The sequence below is a fragment of the Mobula hypostoma genome, chromosome 1 (assembly GCF_963921235.1).
Source record: "Mobula hypostoma chromosome 1, sMobHyp1.1, whole genome shotgun sequence".
NCBI lineage: Eukaryota > Metazoa > Chordata > Chondrichthyes > Myliobatiformes > Myliobatidae > Mobula > Mobula hypostoma.
Genome location: NC_086097.1, coordinates 4,000,364 through 4,025,046, shown reverse-complemented (window position 1 = coordinate 4,025,046; position 24,683 = coordinate 4,000,364). Strand labels below are relative to the sequence as shown.

Sequence of the window (24,683 nt, the reverse complement as noted above, 5' to 3'; positions counted from 1 at the left end):
TGAGCTGGTAGAGCAGTGCCAGAGCCAGGGGTGGAGGGAACGCTGTGACATTATAGAGGTACAGGTTTTCTGGTTGCTCACTGGGCAGAGCCTACTATCTCCTTGGCATTACAGGGGCTGCAGAGAAAAGAGCCACCAGGACCATAACATAGGCTGCTGAGTGAGCCTCCTGTTGGCTATGGATCAAGACATTTGACCTGTCGACCAATGCTGCTGGGACTCAAGCCAGGGCCTGATCAACCCTGGCTGGGTCGCTAGGCAAGAGAGGCTGATGCTCAAAGACTGAAATAGCAGATGACCCCAGGTTACATCTTTGATGATGTGTCCAAGGATGTACAATATCTCAGCATCAACATTTGTGACTGTTTTTAAAATAGAAGCTTTTTCTATTTCTGAAATTTATGTACAATTTCTGAAATTTCTGAAATTTATGTACAATTATACAGAACTGTTTATATTTTGGAACTTATTTTTGTCAATATGGAAGAAAATTAATCTGAATTGTCGAAGGTAAGCACAGCTCTGACTACCTATTTATTTATACAGTACAAGAAATTCATTGGTGTGAAGTCGTCAGGAAGGTAAATCATCATCAACTAAATATAGCAGCACCTCTGATACACTGGTAACAATGTGCCCAAGGTTCAGAATTTTGAATTTGCTATTGGTACATGATCATCCACTCCCTATACACAGCTAGGGAGACATACAAGACATACAGGTTCCAGTCAAAGAACATGGTAACTTTTAACCTCTTAAGGAATTTATGAATGTGGCTGTATATGCATTTCACAGGACAAACATTTCATGAGACCATAAGATAGAGGATCAGAATTAGGCCATTCAGTCCATCAAGTCTGCTCTGCCATGCATCATGGCTGATTTATTATCCCTCTCAACCACATTATCCTGCCTTCTCCCTGTAACCTTTGACACCCTGACAAATCAAGAACCTACCAACCTCTGCTTTAAATATACCCAAAGACTTGCTCTCAACAGCCATCTGTGGCGACAAATTGCACAGATTCACCACTCTCTGGCTAAAAAAATCCTTCTCATCTCTGTTCTAAATGGACGGCCCTCCATTCTGAGGCTGTGCCATCTGGTCCTAGGTTCCAGCCCCTCCCCCTCCATTCTTCCAAACTCCTGCCAGTACCTACCCAGAGCTATCAAATGCTCCTCAGATGTTAATCATTTCACTCCCAGAATCATAACTGCAGCAAATGTTCTTTTTAAAGTGTCAGATTTACAGTTGACTTATTTGTGCAGAGGAGGGAGACTGAGGTGAGATGTGCTTTATGTGTAAGATACCCAGTTTGTAAAGCACCAGAAATTCTTTCAGTGAATGATTGACATCTCTCCATCATTAATGCTACTGAATTAACATTGAAATGCGAACTGAAATTTATCCTGATCGATTTATTGGTAACATTTGTGAACGATTTCATATCTGTAGAACATGAGTAAGTCTAACGTTTTATGCTCCGTAAATAAGCACGATACGGGTACTCCATATTATAGTGTTGGTTTGCCGTTAGAATAACTAATTCGTTAACCATGCCAATTGCGACACTGGGTTTAAATGTTTCATTTGCTGATATTTTCCCAATTCATTTCACTGCCTTGTGGTTACAAAACATTGGATTGAATCCCATTATCCCAGGTAGTTAAATTTCCTTCTCAAATCATTCGGAGCGCCGTCGGGTCAGGGAGCGAATGCATTGCAACTGGACCGTCCGTTATACAGTACTTGCTTATTGCAAGCGGAGCAATGATCAATAAATGCGATTTAAAATATGATCTATTATTCGTTGTCCCAGGTACATACCTTCAGGTATCTTCGCACGGGTCTTTCAATGAAACTAAGTTCTTGTAAATCTCCCATCTGAGTGAACATATTCTCCGGGTTCAGATCCATTCTTCCGTCGCCGGTGCACAGAATGCGGCGGGGGCGGGAGGCAGAGAGTGGGGAGAGAGAGGGGAGGAGGGGGAAGAGAGGGGGAGAGGGGGAGGATGGGAGAGAGAGAGAGGGAGGAGGAGAGAGGGGGCGAGGGGGAGGGGAGAGAGGATGGAGAGGGGGCGAGAGAGGGAAGAGAGGGGAGGGAGAGAGGAGGGAGAGACGGGGAGGGAGGGGAGAGAGAGGGAGGAGGAGAGAGAGGGATGAGGTGTCTAGAGAGGGAGCGAGGAGGAGAGGGAGGAGAAAGGGAAGGGGGAGGGAGGTGGAAAGAAGTAGGGAGGGAGGGAGGGAAGGGAAGAAAGAGTGGGAGATGGAGAAGGAGAGGGAAGAAGAAGGGGAGGAAGGGTGAGGAGATCGGAGGGGGAGGGAGGATGTGAGGGGGAGAGAGGGAGGGTGAAGGGAGGAAAGGGGGGAGGATTGGAGGGAGGGAGGCTGAAGGAGGGGTAGAAGGATGAAAGGGAGGAGGAGGAGGGGGATCAGTACGGGATGGAGGGGAGAGGCAGAGGAGGAAAGCTCAGCGGTTCTCGGACCACACCAGCATCATCGCCTGCTGCTGTGGCCGTCCCTGTCCACCTTCGAAGGGGAGACAGTCGGGGTGACGCCGCCTGCGTCTCCCTCCTCCCCGACCCAACTGATCAGCGACCGATCCCGAGAACTCTGGCCCAAACTCCGCACGGCCTGCGGCAATCTGTTCTCTGCGTGACACGCAGCCTCATCCAGCGGCTCTGCTGGCGGGCGGCATCGGCAGGAGGTGAAGCCACCACCGCATGGGGACCGTCATCCGTTCCCACCCTCCGTCACCCCGGCACCGAGGCCGTCACCTAGGCAACCAGGCGCTACGGAAAGCGGCAGCGGACAAACCCCCCCCCGCACTCGTGTTCGTCCTCTCCCTGAGAGAAACGATTCAACATTGTTTAATAATAACTTTATTTATAGAGCATTTTTCATACAGATGAAGTAGTTCGGGATAAAGTACGAAAGTTCCTAGAAATGAATGTGCTTAGCTATGCCCATACCTCAGGCTTTTATCGGCTTAAGCTGAGAAAAAAATAAATATACAATAATAATAATCTTATTTATCGAACTCTATTCATACAAATTAAGTAGCTGAATGCGCGTACAAGGGACAAAGTACAAACATAAAAATAAAATAGAAAATAAAAGACAAAATGTGATTGGTTGTCTGCCATCTGTGACAATGACAGTTAAATTTGTGCATAAACACGAGAGATTGTGCAGAAGCTGGAAATCCAGAGGAACACGCAGAAAATGCTGGAGGAACTCGGCTGGTCAAGCAGCATCTATGGAAATTAATAAACAGTCGACGTTTTGGGCCGAAACACTTCCTCAGGACCGTAGGTGGCAGCTGGGTCCAAGTTGCAAGTGGCACGGGCGTCCTGAATAAGGAGGTGAAAACTCTGCTGGATCTGGAAGTGGAGCTGTTGTCAATGCGTTCTTTCTTTGTCGGTCAGCGATTAGTACTACTCGGCTTCTCTCCTCCAGGTTGTTGTGAGCGGTTCTAACTAACCAAGACTCGACAGCTACTCCAGTCTTGTGTGCTCTGATCCAGCCGCGTTGCTACAAGCCCAGCGTGTGCGATTGTTAGCTTTCATGTAGTCTTTGAACCTCTTCCGAGGTTCCTCTTTTCGATTCCTCGTGTCCAGCGAAAGCTCACCATATAGCAGCTGCTTGGGGATTCGGGAATCCTTCACGCCTAAGACATGCCCTGCTCACAAAAAAAATGATTTTAGCTAAAACCAAGGTTGAATAAATTGGTTTTGGGCTGACGTTTAAAAGTGTCAACTGGGTCTGCATCCCTTATAGTTTTAGGTATTGAGTTCCTCTGTTTAGGAGCGTAGTTCAAAAAACAGCTGACTGGCAATTATCTTTTGAGGGATATAGTATAAATTGAAGAGACTGGTGGAAGAAAACCTGAGAACTCGAGCAGGATTATAAAACGAAAATGATTTTCTGATGTACTCCGGTGCCAGACCATTAAGAGCTTTAAAAACAAGTGAAATACACTGTAACATCAATTCTAAAGATACAGGAAGCCAATGCAGAGTAGTTAGGACGGGAGTCATATGTTCGCTCATCCTGGTTCTATTTAAAAGTCTAGCAGCGGCGTTCTGAATGAGATGAAGTTTGTCAATTGATTGCTTTAGAAGGCCAGTAAAATGTGCATTGCAGTAATGTCATTTCCTGTACACATTTGTAAAGAGAACGAAGTTATATATACGAGCAGTTGCTGAATCTTAGAAACCAAATCGCTGCAGTAGCACGTAGGCATTTTAAAATCACTGTTACTTGCGTCAGTGCGGATCTGACAGTGCGGCCTGCAGTTCCGTGATAACGACCGACCGCGGCCAGCTTCAATGCTGGCCAGCAGGATTATTCGGCCGCGGATTCCCGATTTGTACCAGTAGCCGCAAAATCAAGTTCAAGTTTGTCATTCAACTATTGACATGAATACAGCCAAACAAGACAGCGTTCCTCCGGGGCCACGGTGTAACACAGTCATACCCAGCACAAGACACACACAACACATTTCGTTATGATAGCAGAAAACATAGTTACAAATGTTAAAAAATCAGAATCAGGTTTAGCATCACTGGCATATAGATAGATAGATGGATTCTTTATTGATCTCAAAGGAAATTAGTGTCACAGTAGCATTGCAAGTGCACGGATATATAAATATTAGAAGAGAAGTAGAAAGATTAAAAAAATAAGTTACCACAAACAGTCTAACAGGAGGGGCTCATTCCTTCCCCAGCTATTGGTTGACTCATTATAGAGCCTAATGACTGAGGGTAAGAATGACCTCATATATCGCTCTTTGGAACAGCGCAGTTGTCTTAGTCTATTACTAAACGTGCACCTCTGTCAGACAAGGTGACCTGCAGAGGGTGTGAAATATTGTCCAGAATTGCCAAGATTTTCTGAAGCGTCCTTAGTTCTACCACAGCCTCCAGTGTGGCAAATTTGACTCCAAAACCAGAGCCTACCTTTCTAATCGGTTTATTGAGCCTGTTGGCATCACCCATGTTGATGCCATTGCCCCAGCACACCACCACATAGAAGATTGTACTGGTGAAAACAGACTGGGAGAACGTGAAGGAGAGGCCTGCATACTCCAAAGGACCTCAGTCTCCTCAGGAAGTAGGGGCAACTCTGACCCTTCTTGTACACAGCCTCTGTGTTGGTGCTCCACTCAAGTCTGTCATCCAGGTGCACCCCCCGGTACTTGTAGGTCCTCACCACCTCAATATCCTCTCCATCAGTAGTAACAGGGAGTAGCGCAGGCTTAGTCTTCCTAAAGTCCATCACCATTTCCTTTGTCGTACTGATGTTGAGCTGCAAATGACTCAGCTTGCACCATTTGACAAAGTCCTCCACCAGGGCCCTGTATTCATCCTCCCGTCCTCCCTTTATACACCCAACTATTGCTGAGTCATCAGAGAATTTCTGCAGATGACATGACCCAATGTTGTATCTAAAGTCTGAGGTATACAGGGTAAACAGGAAGGGAGCCGATACAGTGCGCTGTGGGGCCCCAGCGCTGCTTATAGTCATGTCTGACACACAGCTCTGAAGCTGCACAAACTGGTCTGCCAGTCAGGTAGTCCATTATCTACGATACAACGGAAGTGCCAACCTGCATTGAATGGAGCTTTTCCCCAGCAATGAGGGCTGTACGGTATCGAAGGCACTTGCGAAATCAAAAAACATGATCCTCATATTGCTACCCTGCTTATCCAAATGGGAATAGGCTCTGTTCAGCAGGTAGATGACAGCATCATCGACTCCAATGTGCTCCTGGTAGGCAAACTGCAGGGGATCGAGGGCTGATCTGACCAGGAGTCGGAGGTGAGCCAGGTCTTCATGATGTGTAAGGTCAGGGCCACTGGATGGTAGTCATTTAAGATTTTCTGTTGTCCCTTCTTGAGTACTGGAACTACACATGATGCTTTCCACACAATCGGGACCCTTTCCAGTCTGAAAGTCAGGGTGACAATGTGCTGGAGAACTCCACACAGCTGCTCAGCACACTCCTTCAGGACCCTGGAGTTCACACCATCTGGTCCCAATGCTTTGCCGTGTCTGAGTTGCCCCAGAGACTCTACCTGCTCAGTAGAGAAGGTGAGTCCATGATGACTGGTAAGGCGGGTTCTGAGGAGATGAAGATTGGGACGATAGCCGTTGGTAAGTGGGAGGTGTGGATGGGAGGTGCAGGGCAAGGAGGGGATGCAGACAGCGGTAGCCTGTATTGTTCATTCACGTGTTGAACTGGATGGGGGAGGAGGGAGGAGGAGATGTATTGGTGCTGAGGGAGCACTGCGTGCCTTGTCGTCTGGACTGGTATGCTGAGGGGGTTGTGAACAGGAGGACAATTGTTAAAGCTATTTAAGAATTAGTTTAGCCTATTCACGGCTGCATTCCAAGGCTCTACAGCTCGGCTGATTGAAGCCAGTGATGTTCTTGCCTCTCACACCTCCTGTTGTCGTGAAATGTCATGAATTATGTTGTTTAGCAGCAGTAGAACATTCCAACACATAATAATAAAAACTATAAATTACAATGAGTACTGTATACAAAAGAATAAATTAAATTAAATAAGTAGTGAAAAAAGAGAGGGAGGAAAATGGGTGGTGTTCCTGGATTCAATGTCCATACAGAAATTTGATGGCGCAGTGAAAGAAGCTGTTCCGGAAATGTTGAATGTGTGTCTTCAGCATCCTGTACCTTCTCCTTGATGCCCAAGTCCCAAGTCCCTGAATGTCATGGTTGATGGTGCATGGGATGTTGTCCTAGAGCCACGTTTCCACATGAACAAGCCCACAAAGCTCGCAAATAGGATTATTTGGCCACAAATTCCCAATTTGTACTAGTGGCCACAATATGAACAGTTGTGCTCCAATGGAAAACAATACATGCATAAATATATTTATTTATCCCACACTCCCTTCCCAAAGTCCCGTTGAAATTTTCAATGGAGTCAAGTTTCAGGAACTTTGCATAGTCTTTGGAAATAATCAAAGAGGAATTACTGTTCCAATCCAACAGCTGTTGAAATGTGGTGAGGGTTTGCAAGATCCCTACCATCTTCTGGGTGAAATAATTCTTCTCTCCTTGAATGCATCGACCAATGACCTTAAATCAATATATCATATTTTGTTAGTGCTAAGATCCTTCTTAGTTATTCTGTCCAGGCCCCTCGATTTGATGCAACTGTCCCCACAGCATCCTCGAATACTAATGAAACAGCTTATTTTTTTCCCATCTATTACTAGAATCTGAATCAAGTTTAATATCACTGGCATATGTTGAGAATTTTTTTGATTTGTGACAGCAGTACATAATAAAAAAACTATAAATTACAATAAGAAATATATAACATTAAATTAAGTACATATAGTGCAAGAAGCGAGCAGAAAAAATAAAAAATAGTGAGGTAATGTACACGGGTTCATGGTCCTTTCAGAAATATGATGGTGGAGTGGAAGAAGCTGTTCCTAAAATGTTGAGTGTGAGTCTTCAGGCTCCTGAACTTCCTCCTTGATGGTAGCAATGAGAAGAGGGCATGTCCTGGGTGATGGAGATCCTTAATCATGGATGCTGCCCTTCAGACACGCTGCCATTCAAAGGTGTCCTTAATGCTTGGAGGCCGGTGCCCATGATGGAGCTGGCTGGGCTTGCAACTTTCTGCATCTTTTTTCCAATCCTGAGCATAGCAGACAGTGTTGCAACCAGTTAGAATGGTCTCCACAGAACATTTGTAGAAATTTGCGAGAGATTTTGGTGACATATCAAGTCTCCTCAAATTCCTAACGAAATATAGCCACTATCGTGCCTTCCTACTTATTCCATCCAGGCCCCTTGATTTGATGCAAACATCCCCACAACGTCCCTGATTAAAAGTGAAACAACCCAATTTTCTTCCTATCAATAATTTTTCAATTTTGTTAAAACCTTTGCATATTTCTCTGTACCATACATTACATCTGGTTATAGACAATGACTAGCAGAATATAGATAAGGGGGAACCTTTTGGAACACTTTTGATTAAACAGATAAAGATCTTTGATAATGATTTTTCAACAAAATTCAAAACCGGAGTTTTGTTAGACAAATTGTTCTGATACTTCTTCCAGGAGCAAGATTATCAGTGCCACCTTTCAGATACTGTGTTAAAGACCGTAAGACATAGTAGCAGAATTGGGCCATCTGGCCCATCGAGTCTGCTCTGATCATGGCTGATCTTTTTTTCTATCTCCTCCTCAACCCCAATTCCTGCCCTTTTCCCTGTAACCTTTGATACCATGTCCAATTAAGAACCTATCAATCTCTACCTTAAATATATCCAATGACCTGGCCTCCACAGCTGCACATGGCAACAAATTCCACAAATTCACCACCCTCTGGCTAAATAAATTTCTCCACATCTCTGTTTCGAAAGGGCGCCCTTCTATCCTGAGGCTGTGCTCTCTTATCCTAGACTCTTCCACCAATGGGAAGCATCCTTTCCACATCTGTTCTGTCTAGGCCTTTCAACATTCGAAAGGTTTCAATGAGATCCCCCCTCATCCTTCTGAATTCCAGCGAGTACAGAGCCAGAGCCATCAAACGTTCCTCATATGATAACCCTTTCATTCCTAGAATCATCCTTGTGAACCTCCTCTGGACCCTCTCCAATGCCAGCACATCTTTTCTAAGATGAGGGGCCCAAAACTGTTCACAATAGTCAAGGTGAGGCCTCACCAATGCCTTATAAAGCCTCAGCATCACATCCCTGCTCTTGTATTCCAGACCTCTTGAAATGAATGCTAACATGGCATTTGCCTTCCACACAACCAACTCAATCTGCAAGTTAACCTTCAGGGTGTTCTGCAAATGCACTCCCAAGTCCCTCTGTATCTCAGATTCCTGGATTTTCTGCCCGTTTAGAAAATAGTCTGCACATTTATTTCTACTACCAAGTGCATGGCCATGCATTTTCCAACATTGTATTTCAACTGAGTTTACAGTATGCTGTCTCATTTTCACCTTGCATATTTAAATATACAATCCAGCTATATCTTCACCCCCACCTGTGCAATAATTTTAATAATAATATGACTGATCCATTATTACAAATAGGACAACCCATAATAACCATAATGTGTAATATGTAAATTAAATAAGTAGTGCAAAAACAGAAATAATAAATGTAGTGAGGTAGTGTTCATACGTTCATTGTCCGTACAGAAATCTGATGGCAGAGGGGAAGAAGCTGTTCCTGAATCACTGAGTGTGTGCCTTCAGGCTTCTGTACCTCCTTCCTGATGGTAAAAATGATATCTTGGAGGCTAGTGCCCATGATAGAGTTGGGAAATTGATAGAGTATGGAACATGAACAGGGTATACATTGTCCCAATAGTAATATCTACCACTGGTATCATCCCAAAGTCACTGCTCAATAGCATTAAACAATTGGGCCTACACAGTAATATTTATGCAAATCTACAGAAAGCAACAATACGAAACACCACTAAATTAGTCTGAAAGTTTGTAGCAATTGAGAAATGAGTGTGCTTGGCTATTGCTGTACCTCAGGTTTTACAGCTTGAACAGAGGAAACTTATTTATCGAGCACTTTCCACACAGACAACATTGAACTTACGATGGGATGAAGTCCCACTTACAATGGATGAAGTATAAACACAAAAATAAATAACGTGTAAATAAAAGAAAAAAAGATGTTAGTTCAAAGCAAGGCTAAACAAATATGATCTGACTCTTATCCATTGAATTGGCGATCTCATGCCATTCATCATCAGGAAGAGTAGGATATGTGTGCAGCTCTGGGCATCATGCAGCAGGAGAGATATGATTAAGCAGGAGGGGTGCAGCAAAGATTCGCAAATACGTGGCCTTGATGGAGAGTGTGATTGAGTAGACTGCATCTGTTTTCCCTGTGACCAAGAGGTGACATGATCTAGGTGTGTAACTCAGAAAGATGGCATTTGTTGCAAGCTGATTCCTGCAGATCCACTTATTACTTCTGGAGTCAGTCAACTCTGTACTTGTCTCGAAGAATTACTAATATTGTTCCTTTAAGTCTTACAGATCTGGCAATCTTCCGTTCTCCAGGAGCTGATCTACTGACCTAACAGGAGAACTCTTGGATGTTAATAATAATAACTTATTTATTGAGCACTTTTCATACAGACAATGTAGTTTGAAGTGGTTAACAATGGGAAATGGACCTCTTGTACAACAAGATGGACTATTGACCCCCCCCCATAGACCTTCTCTGTATTTTCTCTATAGCTTTTACACTATATTCTGCATTGTTATTGTTTTACTCTGTTCTGCTCAATGCACTGTGTAATGATTTGATCTGTATGAGCAGTATGCAAGTCAAGTTTTTCGCCGTATCCTGATATTTGTGGCAATAATAAACCCACATCAATAAAATAATGAGAAGAACAGACAGGAAAAATATTGTGGCCATCTATCCTCTGAGGGGAGTCTGAAACTAGGGCTTGAGGAGAGAGGAAGGAGGTTTAAAAGGGATCTGAGAGGTAAAATTTTCACAGAAAAAGTAGTTGATATCTGAAATGAGCTGTCAGAGGAGTCAAGAACAAAATCAGTTAAATGGCACATGGAGGCCCATTTACATGAACAGGGCAGAGAGATTCAAGGTTCAAGATTGCTTAATGCCATGTCTAGTACAAGTGTAAAACAGAACAAAATGATTGTTACTCTGGATTTTAAGCAGCAAAAAAAAAGTAAGATAAAAAAAAGCGTAATAATGAAAAAACCGAGATAAACCAGCTAGTGGAGTGGTGTCGCAGCAACAACCTTGCATTCAACATCAGTAAGACCAATGAACTGATTGAGGACTTCAGAAAGGGTAGGGCGAGGGAACTCACAGCAGTCCTTATTGCGGGATCAGAAGTGGAGAGACTAAGCAATTTCAAATTCTTGGGTGTCAATATCTCTGAGGATCTGTCCAGGGCCGAACCTATCAATGCAGCTACAGAGAAGGCATGACAGCGGCTAGATTTCTTTCGGAGTTTGAGGAGATTTGGTATGTCAACAAAGTCTTACAGAAAGGTAGTGTCCATTATTAAGGACCTCCCTTTTCTCACTGTTACCATCAGGTAGGAGGTACAGAAGCCTGAAGGCACACACTCAGCGATTCAGGAACAGCTTCTTCCCCTCTGCCATCCGATTCCTAAATGGACATTGAACCCGTGAACACTACCTCACTTTTTTAATATATATTATTTCTGGGTTTTGCACGATTATGAATCTATTCAATATATGTATTAATTGATTTACTTATTTATTATTTTCTTCTTTTTCTAGATCATGTATTGCATTGAACTGCTGTTGCTAAGTTAACAAATTTCATGACACAAGCCAGTGATAATAAACCTGATTCTGATTCACTCTCAAATTTCTACAGATGTACTGTGGAGAGCTTTCCAATTAGCTGCATCACCATCTGTTTCTTTGAGGTGGGGGGAATGCACAGGATCAAAAGAAGCTGAAGAAAGTTGTGAACTCAGACAGCTCCATCATGGGCACTGGCTTGCAAGGAGCAATGCCTCCTTAAAAAAGGTGGCGTCCATCATTAAGGATCTCCATCTCCCTCTTCTCATTCCTACCATCAGGGAGGAGGTACAGAAGCCCGAAGACACACACTCAAAGATTCAGAAGCAGCTTCTTCCCCTCTGCCATCAGATTTCTTAATGGACAATGAACACTAGAATTTTTATATTTCTTATTTAACTGTTCTCTATCTCTCTCTATATAGATAGATAACAGTTAAATTGCATATGATATATGTTAATCAAACTATATTTCATGTTTTTCGATTATGTATTTTATTGTACTGCTACCGCAAAGACAACAAATTTGACAACATATTAAGCCTGCTTCTGAGATGTAGTAAAGGGACTGCTGTCTAATAATACTTAACCCTGATTCAATGAGAGTCGAGACTTCCCCGTTCTTCTTCTTGTGTTGTTTTATGGCGGTTGGCATAAACAGGAGAAGGGAAAAGAATTGCATTCCCTAGTAAACCTGAGTCTTTCAGACACATCATGATACAGACCTGTACTCTCGAATTGCCCCTTAAAATGTCTTCTACAACCACATCAGTTTTTTTGTTTATCTTAAGCGCTCCTATCATCTTCCCCGTTCTTGCCCGGCGGGGCGGCCCATCTTCCCCCCACACCGCGGAGTATCGGGGTCTGCTATTGGTCACTGCGGAGTGACGCGCGGCGGTGCGGCGCTGGAGTCGGAGTGCGGCGTGTTCGCCGGGTGACCGGACCACGTTTCTCGGGTAAGGTAATGGCCGGGTCGGTGGGCCAGCTGGATCAGTGCAACTGGCAGCGCCAGAGACGGGTCCCGGCGGCGGACCGTGCTTCGCGCCTGTTGTCGGTTTGCACATCTATTGAAACACGTATTTCGAGTTGAAGGCCCCAGATTGGACAAGACTGTGGGGGTCTAGGCTGCTGTATACATTTCTTATGGATCCCTGCCCATGTCGGAGTTGATGGAAGCGAGATGACAGACATTTTAGCCAAACAGTCACTTAAAGTGAAAGATAAAATCTTTAGAATTAAAGTTTGAATAGTTATATGGGTGGTAGGGCTACGGTCCTGGTGTAGGTAGTATAAACGTTCGGCATGGTCTAGATGGGCCGAAAGGCCCGTTTCTGTGTTGTAGTTTTCTGTGACTATTGGCCATCCCACCCTGCAAAAACTCATTGCAGGGTGGTAGCACCATCAATTTGTGGAAGGCTCCCAGAACTTCCGGGAGAGGTGGGATGTCTGCAATAGAGTAGCACCTTAGCAGCTAACCAGCTAGTTTAAATAACGTTAGCTATGCTAATGAACGAATGACACCTGTTAAACTCACCTCAATATGTCTTTTACAGTCTTAACCCACCATGGGCAATAGAAAAGTCACTGTTGCAAACAGTGCAGCGAGCAAGACTGTCATTATTTTGACCCCTATTCGGCAGGGCTACACTTTAGTGTAGTCTGGGGTGACATATGCTCTCTTGTGCTCTCTCTCTCTCTCTCTCGTGGTCGCTCTTGTGCTCTCTCTTGCTTTCTCTCGCTTGCTCTCAAAAAAATTGATTTCTGTGATTTTGTATATAATTTGCGGGCATCAGGGAGCCACTGTTAATATGCAGGAGACTCCCGGAACTTCCAGGAGAGGTGGGATGTCTGGACTACATCAATGAAGTGGTGCCTTTGCATAAAGGGGTGGTGAAACGGCACTGCGGCGATGAAGTTGGGATACTGAAAAGGACAACATTTATATAAAATTCTGAGGATAGTGGGAACTGAACTTGGAGATGGGGATAAATGGGGAAAGAAGTTACACCCACATGTTTATGCATTGGACATACTAGGTTGAATAATTCCTTGTTCAAAATTAATATACGTAATAACAGTCATTTGTAGGGAATGCACTTGTCAGTAAAGGGTACAGCACATATTGTTTGAGTGCAGTTCCTATGAGGATGCAAAGGAAACATCTAATTACTAAATTGAGATCTTTAGCACAGTTTAACAAGCTTGTTAGGAGAGGGAGCATTTTTTTAGGCTATCTGTGCCACCGCAATGTATATAAGTGCGTATTGACTTTCTGAAAAGCATTAGACTTTTTGATATTGGTTGAATATTTTTGGTGTGGTGTAATTTAGTAGGTACACTCACCTGCCCACACAGGCACTCCCCCCTTCTGCCTGACCAGGGACCCACCCCACCAAAGATTAGATTAGATTCAACTTTATTGTCATTGTGCCGAGTACAGATACGAAGCCAATGAAATGCATTTAGCATCTGACCAGAAATGCAAAGAATAGTGTTATTTTCAAAATAACTGTGAATAAAAGAAGTGCTACAGCACACAAGTATAAAAGTACTGAGACAGTACAATCTGGGTGCAATACTGCTTAGCGCTGTGATGTGAGGTTCAGCAGTGTCACAGCCTCAGGGAAGAAGCTCTTCCTGTGCCTGCTGGTGCGGGAGCGGAGTCTCCTGTAGCGCCTACTGGATGGGAGGAGAGTAAAAAGTCCATGGTTAGGGTGAGATGTATCCTTGATAATGCTTTTCGCCCTGCCCAGGCAGCGTTTATGGTAGATGTTCTCAATGGTGGGCAATTGGGTGCCAATAATTCGCTGGGCAGTTTTCACCACACGCTGGAGTGTTTTGCAGTCTGATACGGGACAATTGCCATACCACACTGAGATGCAGTTGGTGAGCATGCTCTCAATGGTACAGCGGTAAGAGTCCGTCAGTATCCTGGGACAGAGGTGAGCTTTCTTCATGCTCCGCAGGAAATAAAGGTGCTGTTGCGCCTTTTTGATCAGGATGGAGGAGTTCAGGGACCAAGTGAGCTCATTGGAAATGTGGACACCAAGGACACTGTCCCTCCCTCTTACCTCCACCCCACCACCTGGGGTCCCTCTCTTCCTGTCTCTTTGCTCCATACTCCAACTCGGTAGGTGGCAATAATGCACTTTATGTTGGGCAGCCAACTGCCATTTAACGTTATAAGAAGAAGCTGTGTACATACGGTGCTGGGTACATACGGTGCTTGGCAGTGGACTGAGCTTTGTGCTTCACATGCTTTTACAAAGGAATTATTGATGAAATCGCCATGAGGAAAGCAGCCAGTGGGCTGTCCGGTGTTTCACTTTACCCTGTTGAGGTTTTCGACTTCATTTCCAGCAGTAGTCATCAGAAATGTGACGGAAGTATACTCGTATAATTACACAATAGTATGTGGTGATACACTGGTATAACCACGCGGCTGTTATTCATCAGTAACACGAGGGGTTCTACAGATGCTGAAAATCCAGAGCAACACTCACAAAATGCTGGAGGTCAGGCACCATCCATAAAAATGAATAAACAGCTGATGTTTTGGGCTGAGACCCCTCTTCAGGACTGGAGATATTCACCAGTAGATTGAGAGGAGATTTGATGGAGGTATACAAAATTATGAGGGGTATAGAGAGGGTAAATGCAAGCAGGCTTTTTCCGCTGAGGTTGCGTGGAACAACACTGGAGGTCACGGGTAGAGGGTGAAGCGTCAAAGGTTCAAGGGGAACATGAGGGGAAACCTTCACTCAGAGGCTCGTGAGAATGTGGACTTGATTTTAATGTTCAAGAGAAGTTTGGGTAGATACATGGAATCACATCCCGGTGATAATAAAGCTGATTCTGATTCTGAGGGTATGGAGGCTGTGGTCCGAGTGCAGGTTGATGGGAGTAGGCAGTTAAAATGGTTCAGCGTTAATTAGCTGGGCTGAAGGATCTGTTTCTTTGCTGTACTTTTCTATAGTTCTTTGAACTTTTCTATGATTCCAATCAAGAACCGTATCAATCTCTGTCCTGTTGCTAAGTTAAAGCAGAGATTGGTAGGTTCTTGATCAGAATCAGGTTTATTATCACCGGCATGTGACGTGAAATTTGTTAACTAGCAGCAATACATAATCTAGAAGAAAAAAAAACATAATAAATAAACAAATAAATCAATTACATATATTGAGCAGATTAAAAAAAACATGCAAAAACAGAAATACCGTATATTTTTAAAAAGTGAGGTGGTGTCCAAAGCTTCAATGTCCCATTTAGGGATCAGATGGCAGAGGGGAAGAAGCTGTTCTTGAATCACTGAGTGTGTGCTTTCAGGCTTCTGTACCTCCTACCTGATGGTAACAGTGAAAAAAGGGCATGCCCTAGGTGCTGGAGGACTTTAATAATGGACAACAACACACATCAAAGTTGCTGGTGGAACGCAGCAGGCCAGGCAGCATCTCTAGGAAGAGGTACAGTCGACGTTTCAGGCCAAGACCCTTCGTCAGGACTAACTGAAGGAAGAGTTAGTAAGAGATTTGAAAGTGGGAGGGGAAGGGGGAGATCCAAAATGATAGGAGAAGACAGGAGGGGGAGGGATGGAGCCAAGAGCTGGACAGGTGATAGGCAAAAGGGATATGAGAGGATCATGGGACAGGAGGCCCAGGGAGAAGGAAAAGGGGGAGGGGGGGAAACCCACCACCAGAGAAAGCAGGATCTCCCAGTGGCCACACATTTTAATTCCACATCCCATTCCCATTCTGACATGTCTATCCACGGCCTCCTCTACTGTAAAGATGAAGCCACACTCAGGTTGGAGGAACAACACCTTATATTCCGTCTGGGTAGCCTCCAACCTGATGGCATGAACATCGACTTCTCTAACTTCCGCTAATGCCCCACCTCCCCCTCGTACCCCATCCGTTATTTATTTTTATACACTCATTCTTTCTCTCACTCTCCTTTTTCTCCCTCTGTCCCTCTGAATATACCCCTTGCCCATCCTCTGGGCTTACAGTCGCTTTTACTTGCTTTTTCATCATTTGACACAGTAAAAAATAATGAAGAAAATTGAATCGGTCTTGCTGGGAATTCACCGAATACCTTTCACAAAATCAGTTGAGGTAGAAAAAAATCAATATATTAAATAGAATCAGGTTTAATGTCACTGGCATATGTTGTGAGCAGTACAGTGCAATACATAATGAAACTACAAATTTTTTTTTCTGCGAGTGCGCCATGATGTCTTTTTCATGCCTTTACAAGGCGTGGGGCGAGAGGGAGACCGTGTGGCGTGCCAGTCATCACACAGACATTTTCGCAGTATTTTTCCCTTTATTTTTCGAGGTTGAGTTGCGATCTCAACACTCAACCCGGCATGGATGGAAAGCGTACTCAGGAGCGGCTCCGACTGGGTTCGAACCCGGGAACCTCCGTTCTGGGGTCCGGCACTAATGTCATTGTGCCACCAGCTGGCCCATGAAACTACAAATTACAATAAGAAAATATATAGAGAGAAAAAATTAAATAAATAGTACAAAAAGAAAGCAAAAACGAAAAAAAAGCTAGTGTTCTTGGGTTCATTGTCCATTCAGAAATCTGATGGCGGAGGGGAAGAAACTATTCCTAAATTGTTGAGTGTGTCTACCTTCGTGTTAGTAATGAGAGGAGGGCATGTCCTGGATGATGGGGTTCTTAATTGTCCATGCCATTTTTCTGACGCATCACCTTTTGGAGGTGTCCTTGATTCTGCGGAGGATAGTTCGTATGATGGTGCTGGCAGAGTTTATAACTTTCTGTAGCTTTTTGCAATCCTGTGTGGTGATTTTTAATATTTGTATGGACTTCAAACTAGTCTGATTTCATTATACAATGTCACTTAATGTCATGTATATTTATTGTACAAGAACGTGGTATATTTAACAAAATTTTTGCTTTATGTTGTCAGCTCACTCTGGTTGTGAATACACTTAGCACGTTGCATAACACTTTTCAATTATGCTTTTGCTTTTGTTTTAGAGGTCAAAATGAAAGAAAGAAAAAAGAAGTCTTTAAGCTTGCCTAAAGCCCATCGGAAGAAAATAAAAGTGACAGGAGAATGGAAGCCAATGTCAATAGACACAACTCGTTTTGGCGAGGAAGACATGGAAGGGCTGATCTGTTGTGAGGAGCTTACAGATTATGAGTTGATTAGTGCCACTAAGTCATCTGAGAAGAAAGCCAGAAAACGAACGCTTGACAATTCAGTGGAGTTAAAATCTTCACCAAAGAAACAGAAAATTAGTAGAGATGATTCACCAGCCTCAATAAAAGAAACAAAGGTAAAAAGAAAAAAGAAAAGGTTGAACATAGTGCCTGCCAAAGTGGAAGAGGGTGGAATTAATTCTTTTGAAGGTATAAATAAAGTTGAATATGCAGATAAAAATGAGGCAGGTGAAGCAGAAATATCTGGGGCTCGAAGGAAGAAGAAAAGGAAGAAGAAAGGGACTGGAGTTACTCAGTCCTCCAAGCCGGGCGACAGAGTGAAAAACTGGACAAAATATTCCTGTTCATCTGAGCATGAGAGTGATGTTTCTGCCTGGAAAGATCTGTTTGTCCCAGAGCCAGTACTTAAGGCTCTGAGTTTTCTTGGTTACAGTTATCCCACTCCGATCCAAGCTTTGGTTCTGCCCCCTGCTATTAGAGATAAACAAGATATTCTTGGTGCTGCAGAAACAGGTTAGTACTATAATTGTGTAATACGTCATGTAAGCCATAATGAATAAATGTTTAACTTCTTTTCATGAGGCATTGGAAAGGACTCTCAGTGGAAAGGACATCTAAGTGCTCAGGATGCACCAGTTGGTAACAACTGTTGGGATTCCTTAGTTATCAAGAGTTCTTATGTTGTTAAGTACAGCAGTCTCTTTGTACTTGGCAAGGTCCCACAAATAAATTTCATGACAAAAAGTATATTACAATAGCAGAAGAGAGAAGAAATTAACGTTGGCCAAAGTTCTGAGAGAGCACTTTGGATCTTTCATTTCTACCTTATAATAATAACTTATTTATGGAGCACTTTCCAGACAGTCAATATAGGTCAATATACCTATAATGGGATAAAGTCCAAACATTGTACGGGGCCTACCAGCAGTGTCGACAGACCTCTACGAAGAGATGTTTCTCGCAGGTCGGCGGCCAGCGGTTAATTAAAAAGAGCGCTTCGCGGGCGTTGTCCGTTGTACGGAGCCTATCAGCAGCTTCAACAGACCTCTACAAAGAGGTGTTTCTCACAGGTCGGCGGCCAGCGGTTAATTAAAAAGAGCGCTTCGCGGGTGTTGTACGGGGCCTATCAGCAGTGTCGACAGACCTCTATGAGAGGTATTTCTTGCAGGTCAGTGGCAGTTATTTAAAAAGAGCGCTTCGCAACCGTTGTCCATTGTATGGGCCTATCAGTGGCAGCAACAGAGCTCTACGAACAAAATAAAAGTACAGAAGGGATAAGCGGAGCGGCCATTGTCGGGAGTAGGCCAGTGGCGAGAATAGAAGCGACAGGCGTTGGCTTAAAAGAGGCCTTGGCTAGGAAGAGGTGTCGGCTCTGTGTAAAGCATCTGTTAAGGTTTCCTTTTTGTTTTTTTTTCCCCTCTCTTACTGTATCATTTAAATGGCTGTGGTGTGCTCGTCATACCAGGTGCTGGAGAGCTGGGAGACCCAGAGTCTCCTGGGGAACTACATCTGCGTGAAGTGTATCCAGCTGCAGCTCCTTGAAGACCGTGTTAGGGATTTGGAAGACTCGGACTTCCGGTAGCGCTCATGGAGTGAAGTCGCGTTCTTGACTCGCTCCATTACCTCTGAGTTTTTTTTCTCTATGGTCAGCTATACTTTAATTAACCATTAAGGCATCAATTTTTACAATACTTTGAATTAAACTGAATTCTCTGACAATTGGAAGATACTTAGATCTGCTATGTCTAAGAACGGGAAAAACGGCAAGGATGGTAAACCTCCGGTTAAACCGAAACCTACGGATCTCCCTCCGACTGAATCACCGGTGACTTTGAAAGCGATATCGGAGTTAATTCAGAGGGAAATTTCAACCTCTGTTAGGGAGATGATTCGTACGGAAATTGCACGCTTTGTTAAAGACCTGATTCATACGGAGATCTCAACTAATTTCCAGAAAATTGCCGATTTAATTGATAAGATGCAAACATGTATTGCGGAACATCAGTCGGCTAGATCTGATCTTCAAAAATTCGCGCAACAAGGTGAGCTTAAGATGGGGAAAATCGAAGAAACAATTAATGTAATGAAGAAGAAACTTGACTTTTTGACTTTTAAAAACTCTGACTTGGAATCTAGAATGCGACGGCAGAATTTACGAATGATTGGCGTGAGGGAAGCCGTAGAAGCTAACAACCCCATGAAATATTTCTCTCAGCTTTTAAAAGATGCATTCCCTACTGTATTTCCTGACCAACCACCGCTACTGGATCGTGTTCACAGAATCCCATCATACTCGTCTAGGTCAGATAGACCTAGGCATGTTATCTTACGTTTTCATTACTTTCAAGACAAGGAGAGACTGTTTCGATTCGCTCGATCTAAAGGTTTCATTGATTTTTCGGATCTTAAGTTCCGATTTGTGGAAGATTTCAGTAAACCAATCTGGGACCAACGGGTCCGTTACAGATCCGTGATGTCGGAATTCTATAAGATGGATTTAAGACCAGCGCTGCTGTACCCTGCACGTCTAAGGATTCGCATGTCAGATGGAGCCCTTCGTTTTTTTGATTCTCCATCGGATGCCCAGAGTTATCTGGATCAACTTTCATCTTCAACATCTTAATTGCTTTTTTTTTAATTTTCTCCGTTGATCGGAGGCTGTGAATTGGTTGGTTTTAACTTTTCTGTGCCCTATTTGGGCAGAAAAGTTTACTTTTGATTTCTTAATATGGCTGCTAAACTTTCTTTTTAACTGCGTCATTTCTTTCTTTTCCCAGGGGATTCTGGGTGGTTACTTCCCTTTTGTCATCTTACGTATTTCCTGTGCGGCCTTAAATTTTGTAGTTTTTTAAAATTTTATTCTGTTTTGCTTTTTATAATCACTTTATGTTAATAATCCTATTTTTTTTTGTTGCTGTGTCTATTCATGAGTTTGAGGTTTATTGTGGTTTTTCTTAATATATATTTTCCGGCTTTTGTTCTGTTCTGTGTGTATTCTAATTGAGCTAACCTTTTTTTACTTATTTTTTTACTGTTTTACAATTAGCTGATCCTTTTCATATTTATACCTTTTTTTTAGGGAGCGTATACCGGAAGTCATGGGGGTAGTTTTAGCGCTTGCTTCTTTCTGGCGAGTCTGCTTTAGATTTTGCCTTGGGGTCTTGGGGCGGGGGGTGGTGGGAGGGGCTTCACGTTTTAGTTTGTTTTTCTTTGGGCTATATACATTATTGAAGTACTGGTTGCGTCCTTTTCCCCGGTATCTTTTGTATGTTCTGTTTCCTCTCCGGGTTTGTGGGTCGCGCCTATTGTCAACCCTCCTTGTTGTGGGTTGACTTTAGGATTTATGGAGTCTATTATTAATTTTGTCTCCTGGAATACTAATGGTCTTAATCATCCTATTAAAAGAAAAAAAGTTTTTAAAGTGTTCCGGAGACTTAAAGCACAAATTTTATTTTTACAAGAGACCCATGTACGGAGGGGGGACAGACTACGTTTTTTCAAATTCTGGAAGGGACAACAATTTCATTCGAACTCCAATGCTAAGATTCGAGGCGTCTCTATTTTTATAGATTCCTCAGTTACTTTTATACAACAGGATATTATCTCTGATCCGAATGGTAGATTTTTATTGGTTAGTGGTTTACTATTTAATAAAAAAGTAGTTTTGGTTAATGTTTATGCTCCTAATATGGATTGTCCGGAATTTTATAAATCACTGTTTGATCAGTTTCCTAATTTGAACGAGTTTTCATTGATTTGGGGCGGAGATCTTAATACCTGTTTATCTCCAGCTTTGGACCGTTCGGCTCCTTTACGGACTTTACCTAATAAATCTGCAAATTTGATTAATTTTTTCCTTTCTGATTCTGGGTCGACGGACATTTGGCGTTTTCTGCATCCTCAGGAAAAAGATTTTTCCTTTTTTTCACATGTTCATCATTCCTATTCAAGAATTGATTATTTTTTTATTGATTCTCGTCTCATTCCTTCAGTGATTAAATGTGATTATGATTCTATAACCATTTCGGATCATGCTCCACTTAAGCTTTCTATTAAAATTATGGCCAATATACCAAACAATAGACAATGGCGTTTTAATTCGCTGTTGCTTCAGGACTCGGACTTTGTTAATTTTATGAATGAACAGATTGAGCTTTTTTTTACAATTAACCATACAGAAGATATTTCGGTTAACACTCTTTGGGACACTTTTAAAGCCTATATTCGGGGTCAGATTATTTCGTATTCCGTTGCTTTGAGGAAGAAACAGAAGCAGGAGGAGATGGCAATTGTGGACAAGATTAAAGAAATTGATAAGAAATATGTTATGGCTCCTTCTGAGGAGCTATACAAACAAAGAACTGAACTTCAAATGGAACACAGTTTACTACTCTCGTCCTCGATTGTAAACCAATTAAAGAAAACAAGAAGTGATTTTTATGTTCACAGTGATAAAATTGGGAAGCTGCTGGCTAATCAATTGAAATCTAATTATGTTAAATCTCAAATTAATCAGATTTATAACCAAAATGATCGATTGACATTGGATCATGTGGGGATTAATCAAACCTTTTGTGATTTTTATTCTTCTTTATATCAATCAGAGTCTCCTCGAGATTCTAAATATATGAATGATTTTTTAGATAAGTTAGACTTCCCTCAGATTTCACAGGATATGTCTTCTTTATTAGATACTTCCATTACAATGGATGAGATTAAGAATGTTATTTTTTCTATGAATCTGGGGAAAGCTCCTGGCCCTGATGGGTTTACCGTTGAATTTTATAAATGTTTTGCCTCTTTATTGATTCCTTGGCTCTATAAAGTTTTTGAGGCTTCTTTGAAACTTGGTAAACTTCCGGAATCTTTTAATAGAGCATCAATTTCTTTAATACTAAAGAAGGATAAAGACCCTGCTCAATGTGCATCTTATAGACCAATATCTTTATTAAATGTTGATTCTAAAGTTTTTTCTAAGTTATTAGCAAATAGACTAGAAAAAGTACTTCCTTCTATTATTTCGGAAGACCAAACGGGTTTTATTAAAGGTCGTTACTCTTTTTATAATATTCGTACATTGTTAAATATCGTTTATACTCCCTCACAAAATGTTCCTGAGTGTGTTATTTCTTTAGATGCCGAGAAAGCTTTTGATAGAGTAGAATGGCCTTATTTATTTAAGGTGCTTGAAATGTTTAATTTTAGCTTGAAATTTATATCCTGGATTAAACTGTTATATCACTCCCCTGTAGCCTCGGTTCGTACTAACTCTTTAAACTCACCTTTTTTTCCTCTCTTTCGTGGTACTCGACAAGGCTGTCCTCTTAGTCCCCTATTATTTGATATTGCAGTAGAACCTCTTGCAATTGCTATTCGAGAATCTTCAAATATTACTGGGATAACTCGGGGATTAAAGTCCCATAAATTATCACTCTATGCTGATGATTTACTTTTATATATTTCTAATCCTGAGAGATCTATTCCTGCTGTTTTAGAGTTATTAGCACAATTTGGTCTTTTCTCGGGTTATAAATTAAATCTTAGTAAGAGTGAACTTTTTCCGATTAATAAACATCTTCCCTTATATTATAAATTTCCATTTAAATTGATTAATAATTATCTTTCATATCTTGGGATTAAAATTACTTGTAAACATAAAGATTTATTTAAGACTAACTTTTTACCATTAATAGACCATAATACTCAACTTTCATCTAAATGGTTTCCCTTATATTTAACTTTGATTGGTCGTATTAATGCAGTTAAGATGTTTTTTTTGCCAAAATTTTTATATGTGTTTCAGGCATTACCAATTTTTGTTCCTAAATCTTTTTTTGATAAAGTCGACTCTAAAATTTCTTCATTTATTTGGCAGAATAAGAATCCGAGACTGGGTAAAATACATTTACAGAAAGCTAAGAGAGATGGAGGTTTAGCATTACCTAACTTTAGATTTTATTATTGGGCTATTAATATTCGACATATGAAATTTTGGTTACTTGACCGGGACATACTATCTATTCCTAAATGGGTAGCATTGGAATTACAATCTGTTCAGGGTTATACACTTGGTTCTATTTTAGGTTCATCTCTTCCTTTTGATTCGAAACGCCTTAAGCAGGTCTCTAACCCGATTGTTAAATATGCTTTGCGTATTTGGTTTCAATTCAGAAAATTTTTTGATCTTAATCAATTCGGGTTAGCGATTCCTATTTTAGGTAACATATTTTTTCCTCCCTCTTTTACGGATCGCGCTTTTCAAACTTGGAAGACTAAGGGTATTTTACGGTTTTTGGATTTATTTTTAGATGGTTCCCTTATGTCTTTTGAACAATTATCTAATAAATATAACTTATCAAGAATACATTTTTTTAGATATTTACAAGTTAGAAATTTCCTAAGTACTATACTTTCTTCCTTTCCAATGCTTCCTCCTATATATATTTTAGATTCGATAATTAACCTTAATCCATGTCAGAAAGGTGCATCGGCTATGATTTATAATATTATTATGAAACTTAGGAAAGCTCCATTTGATAAGATTAGGGTAGATTGGGAACAGGAATTGGGGCTTACCATTTCTGTGGATGATTGGGGGCAGATTTTACAATTAGTTAATACTTCCTCTATTTGTGCTAAACATTCCCTAATTCAATTTAAAGTGGTTCATAGAGCACATATGTCCAAAGATAAGTTAGCGCGTTTTTACTCGCATATTAATCCTTTCTGTGATAGATGTTCGGGGCAGATAGCCTCTTTAACTCATATGTTTTGGTCTTGCCCTACTTTGGAAACTTTTTGGAGAGATATTTTCAATATTATTTCTAAGGTATTAAATATAGATATCTCTCCTCACCCTATTACTGCTATCTTTGGACTACCTAAAATTTCTAGTAATCTTTCCCCTTCAGCCCGTAGAATGATTGCATTTCTTACTTTAATGGCGAAAAGATGTATTTTACAACATTGGAAAGAGCTTAATGCTCCAACTACCTTTTTTTGGTTTTCTCAGACGATCTTATGTTTGAATCTGGAGAAAATTAGAAGTAACCTTTATGATTCTTCATTTAAATTTGAACAGATTTGGGGACCTTTTATTCGATATTTTCATTTAATGTAATATTTACCCTTCTTGTTTTTTTTTACTG

General features: G+C 41.7%; 2 protein-coding genes across 4 annotated transcripts in view; one reads left to right on the top strand and one right to left on the bottom strand.

Annotated features, from left to right (window-relative positions):
- ppp4r4 (protein phosphatase 4, regulatory subunit 4) overlaps window positions 1–2,741 on the bottom strand; it is a 287,977-nt gene extending 285,236 nt beyond the window's left edge. For all 3 annotated transcript variants that reach the window (XM_063043403.1, XM_063043393.1, XM_063043412.1), the window contains exon 1: window positions 1,829–2,741. In XM_063043403.1, coding sequence (XP_062899473.1) covers window positions 1,829–1,918 — 90 coding nt within the window. In that variant the 5' untranslated portion in view covers window positions 1,919–2,741. The remainder of the gene's footprint in view (window positions 1–1,828) is intronic.
- Window positions 2,742–12,170: 9,429 nt separating this feature from the next.
- ddx24 (DEAD (Asp-Glu-Ala-Asp) box helicase 24) overlaps window positions 12,171–24,683 on the top strand; it is a 56,440-nt gene continuing 43,927 nt past the window's right edge. Inside the window, exons 1-2 of the mRNA XM_063043356.1 lie at window positions 12,171–12,296; window positions 17,350–18,048. Of these exons, the coding sequence (XP_062899426.1) occupies window positions 17,358–18,048 (691 nt within the window). The 5' untranslated portion in view covers window positions 12,171–12,296; window positions 17,350–17,357. The remainder of the gene's footprint in view (window positions 12,297–17,349; window positions 18,049–24,683) is intronic.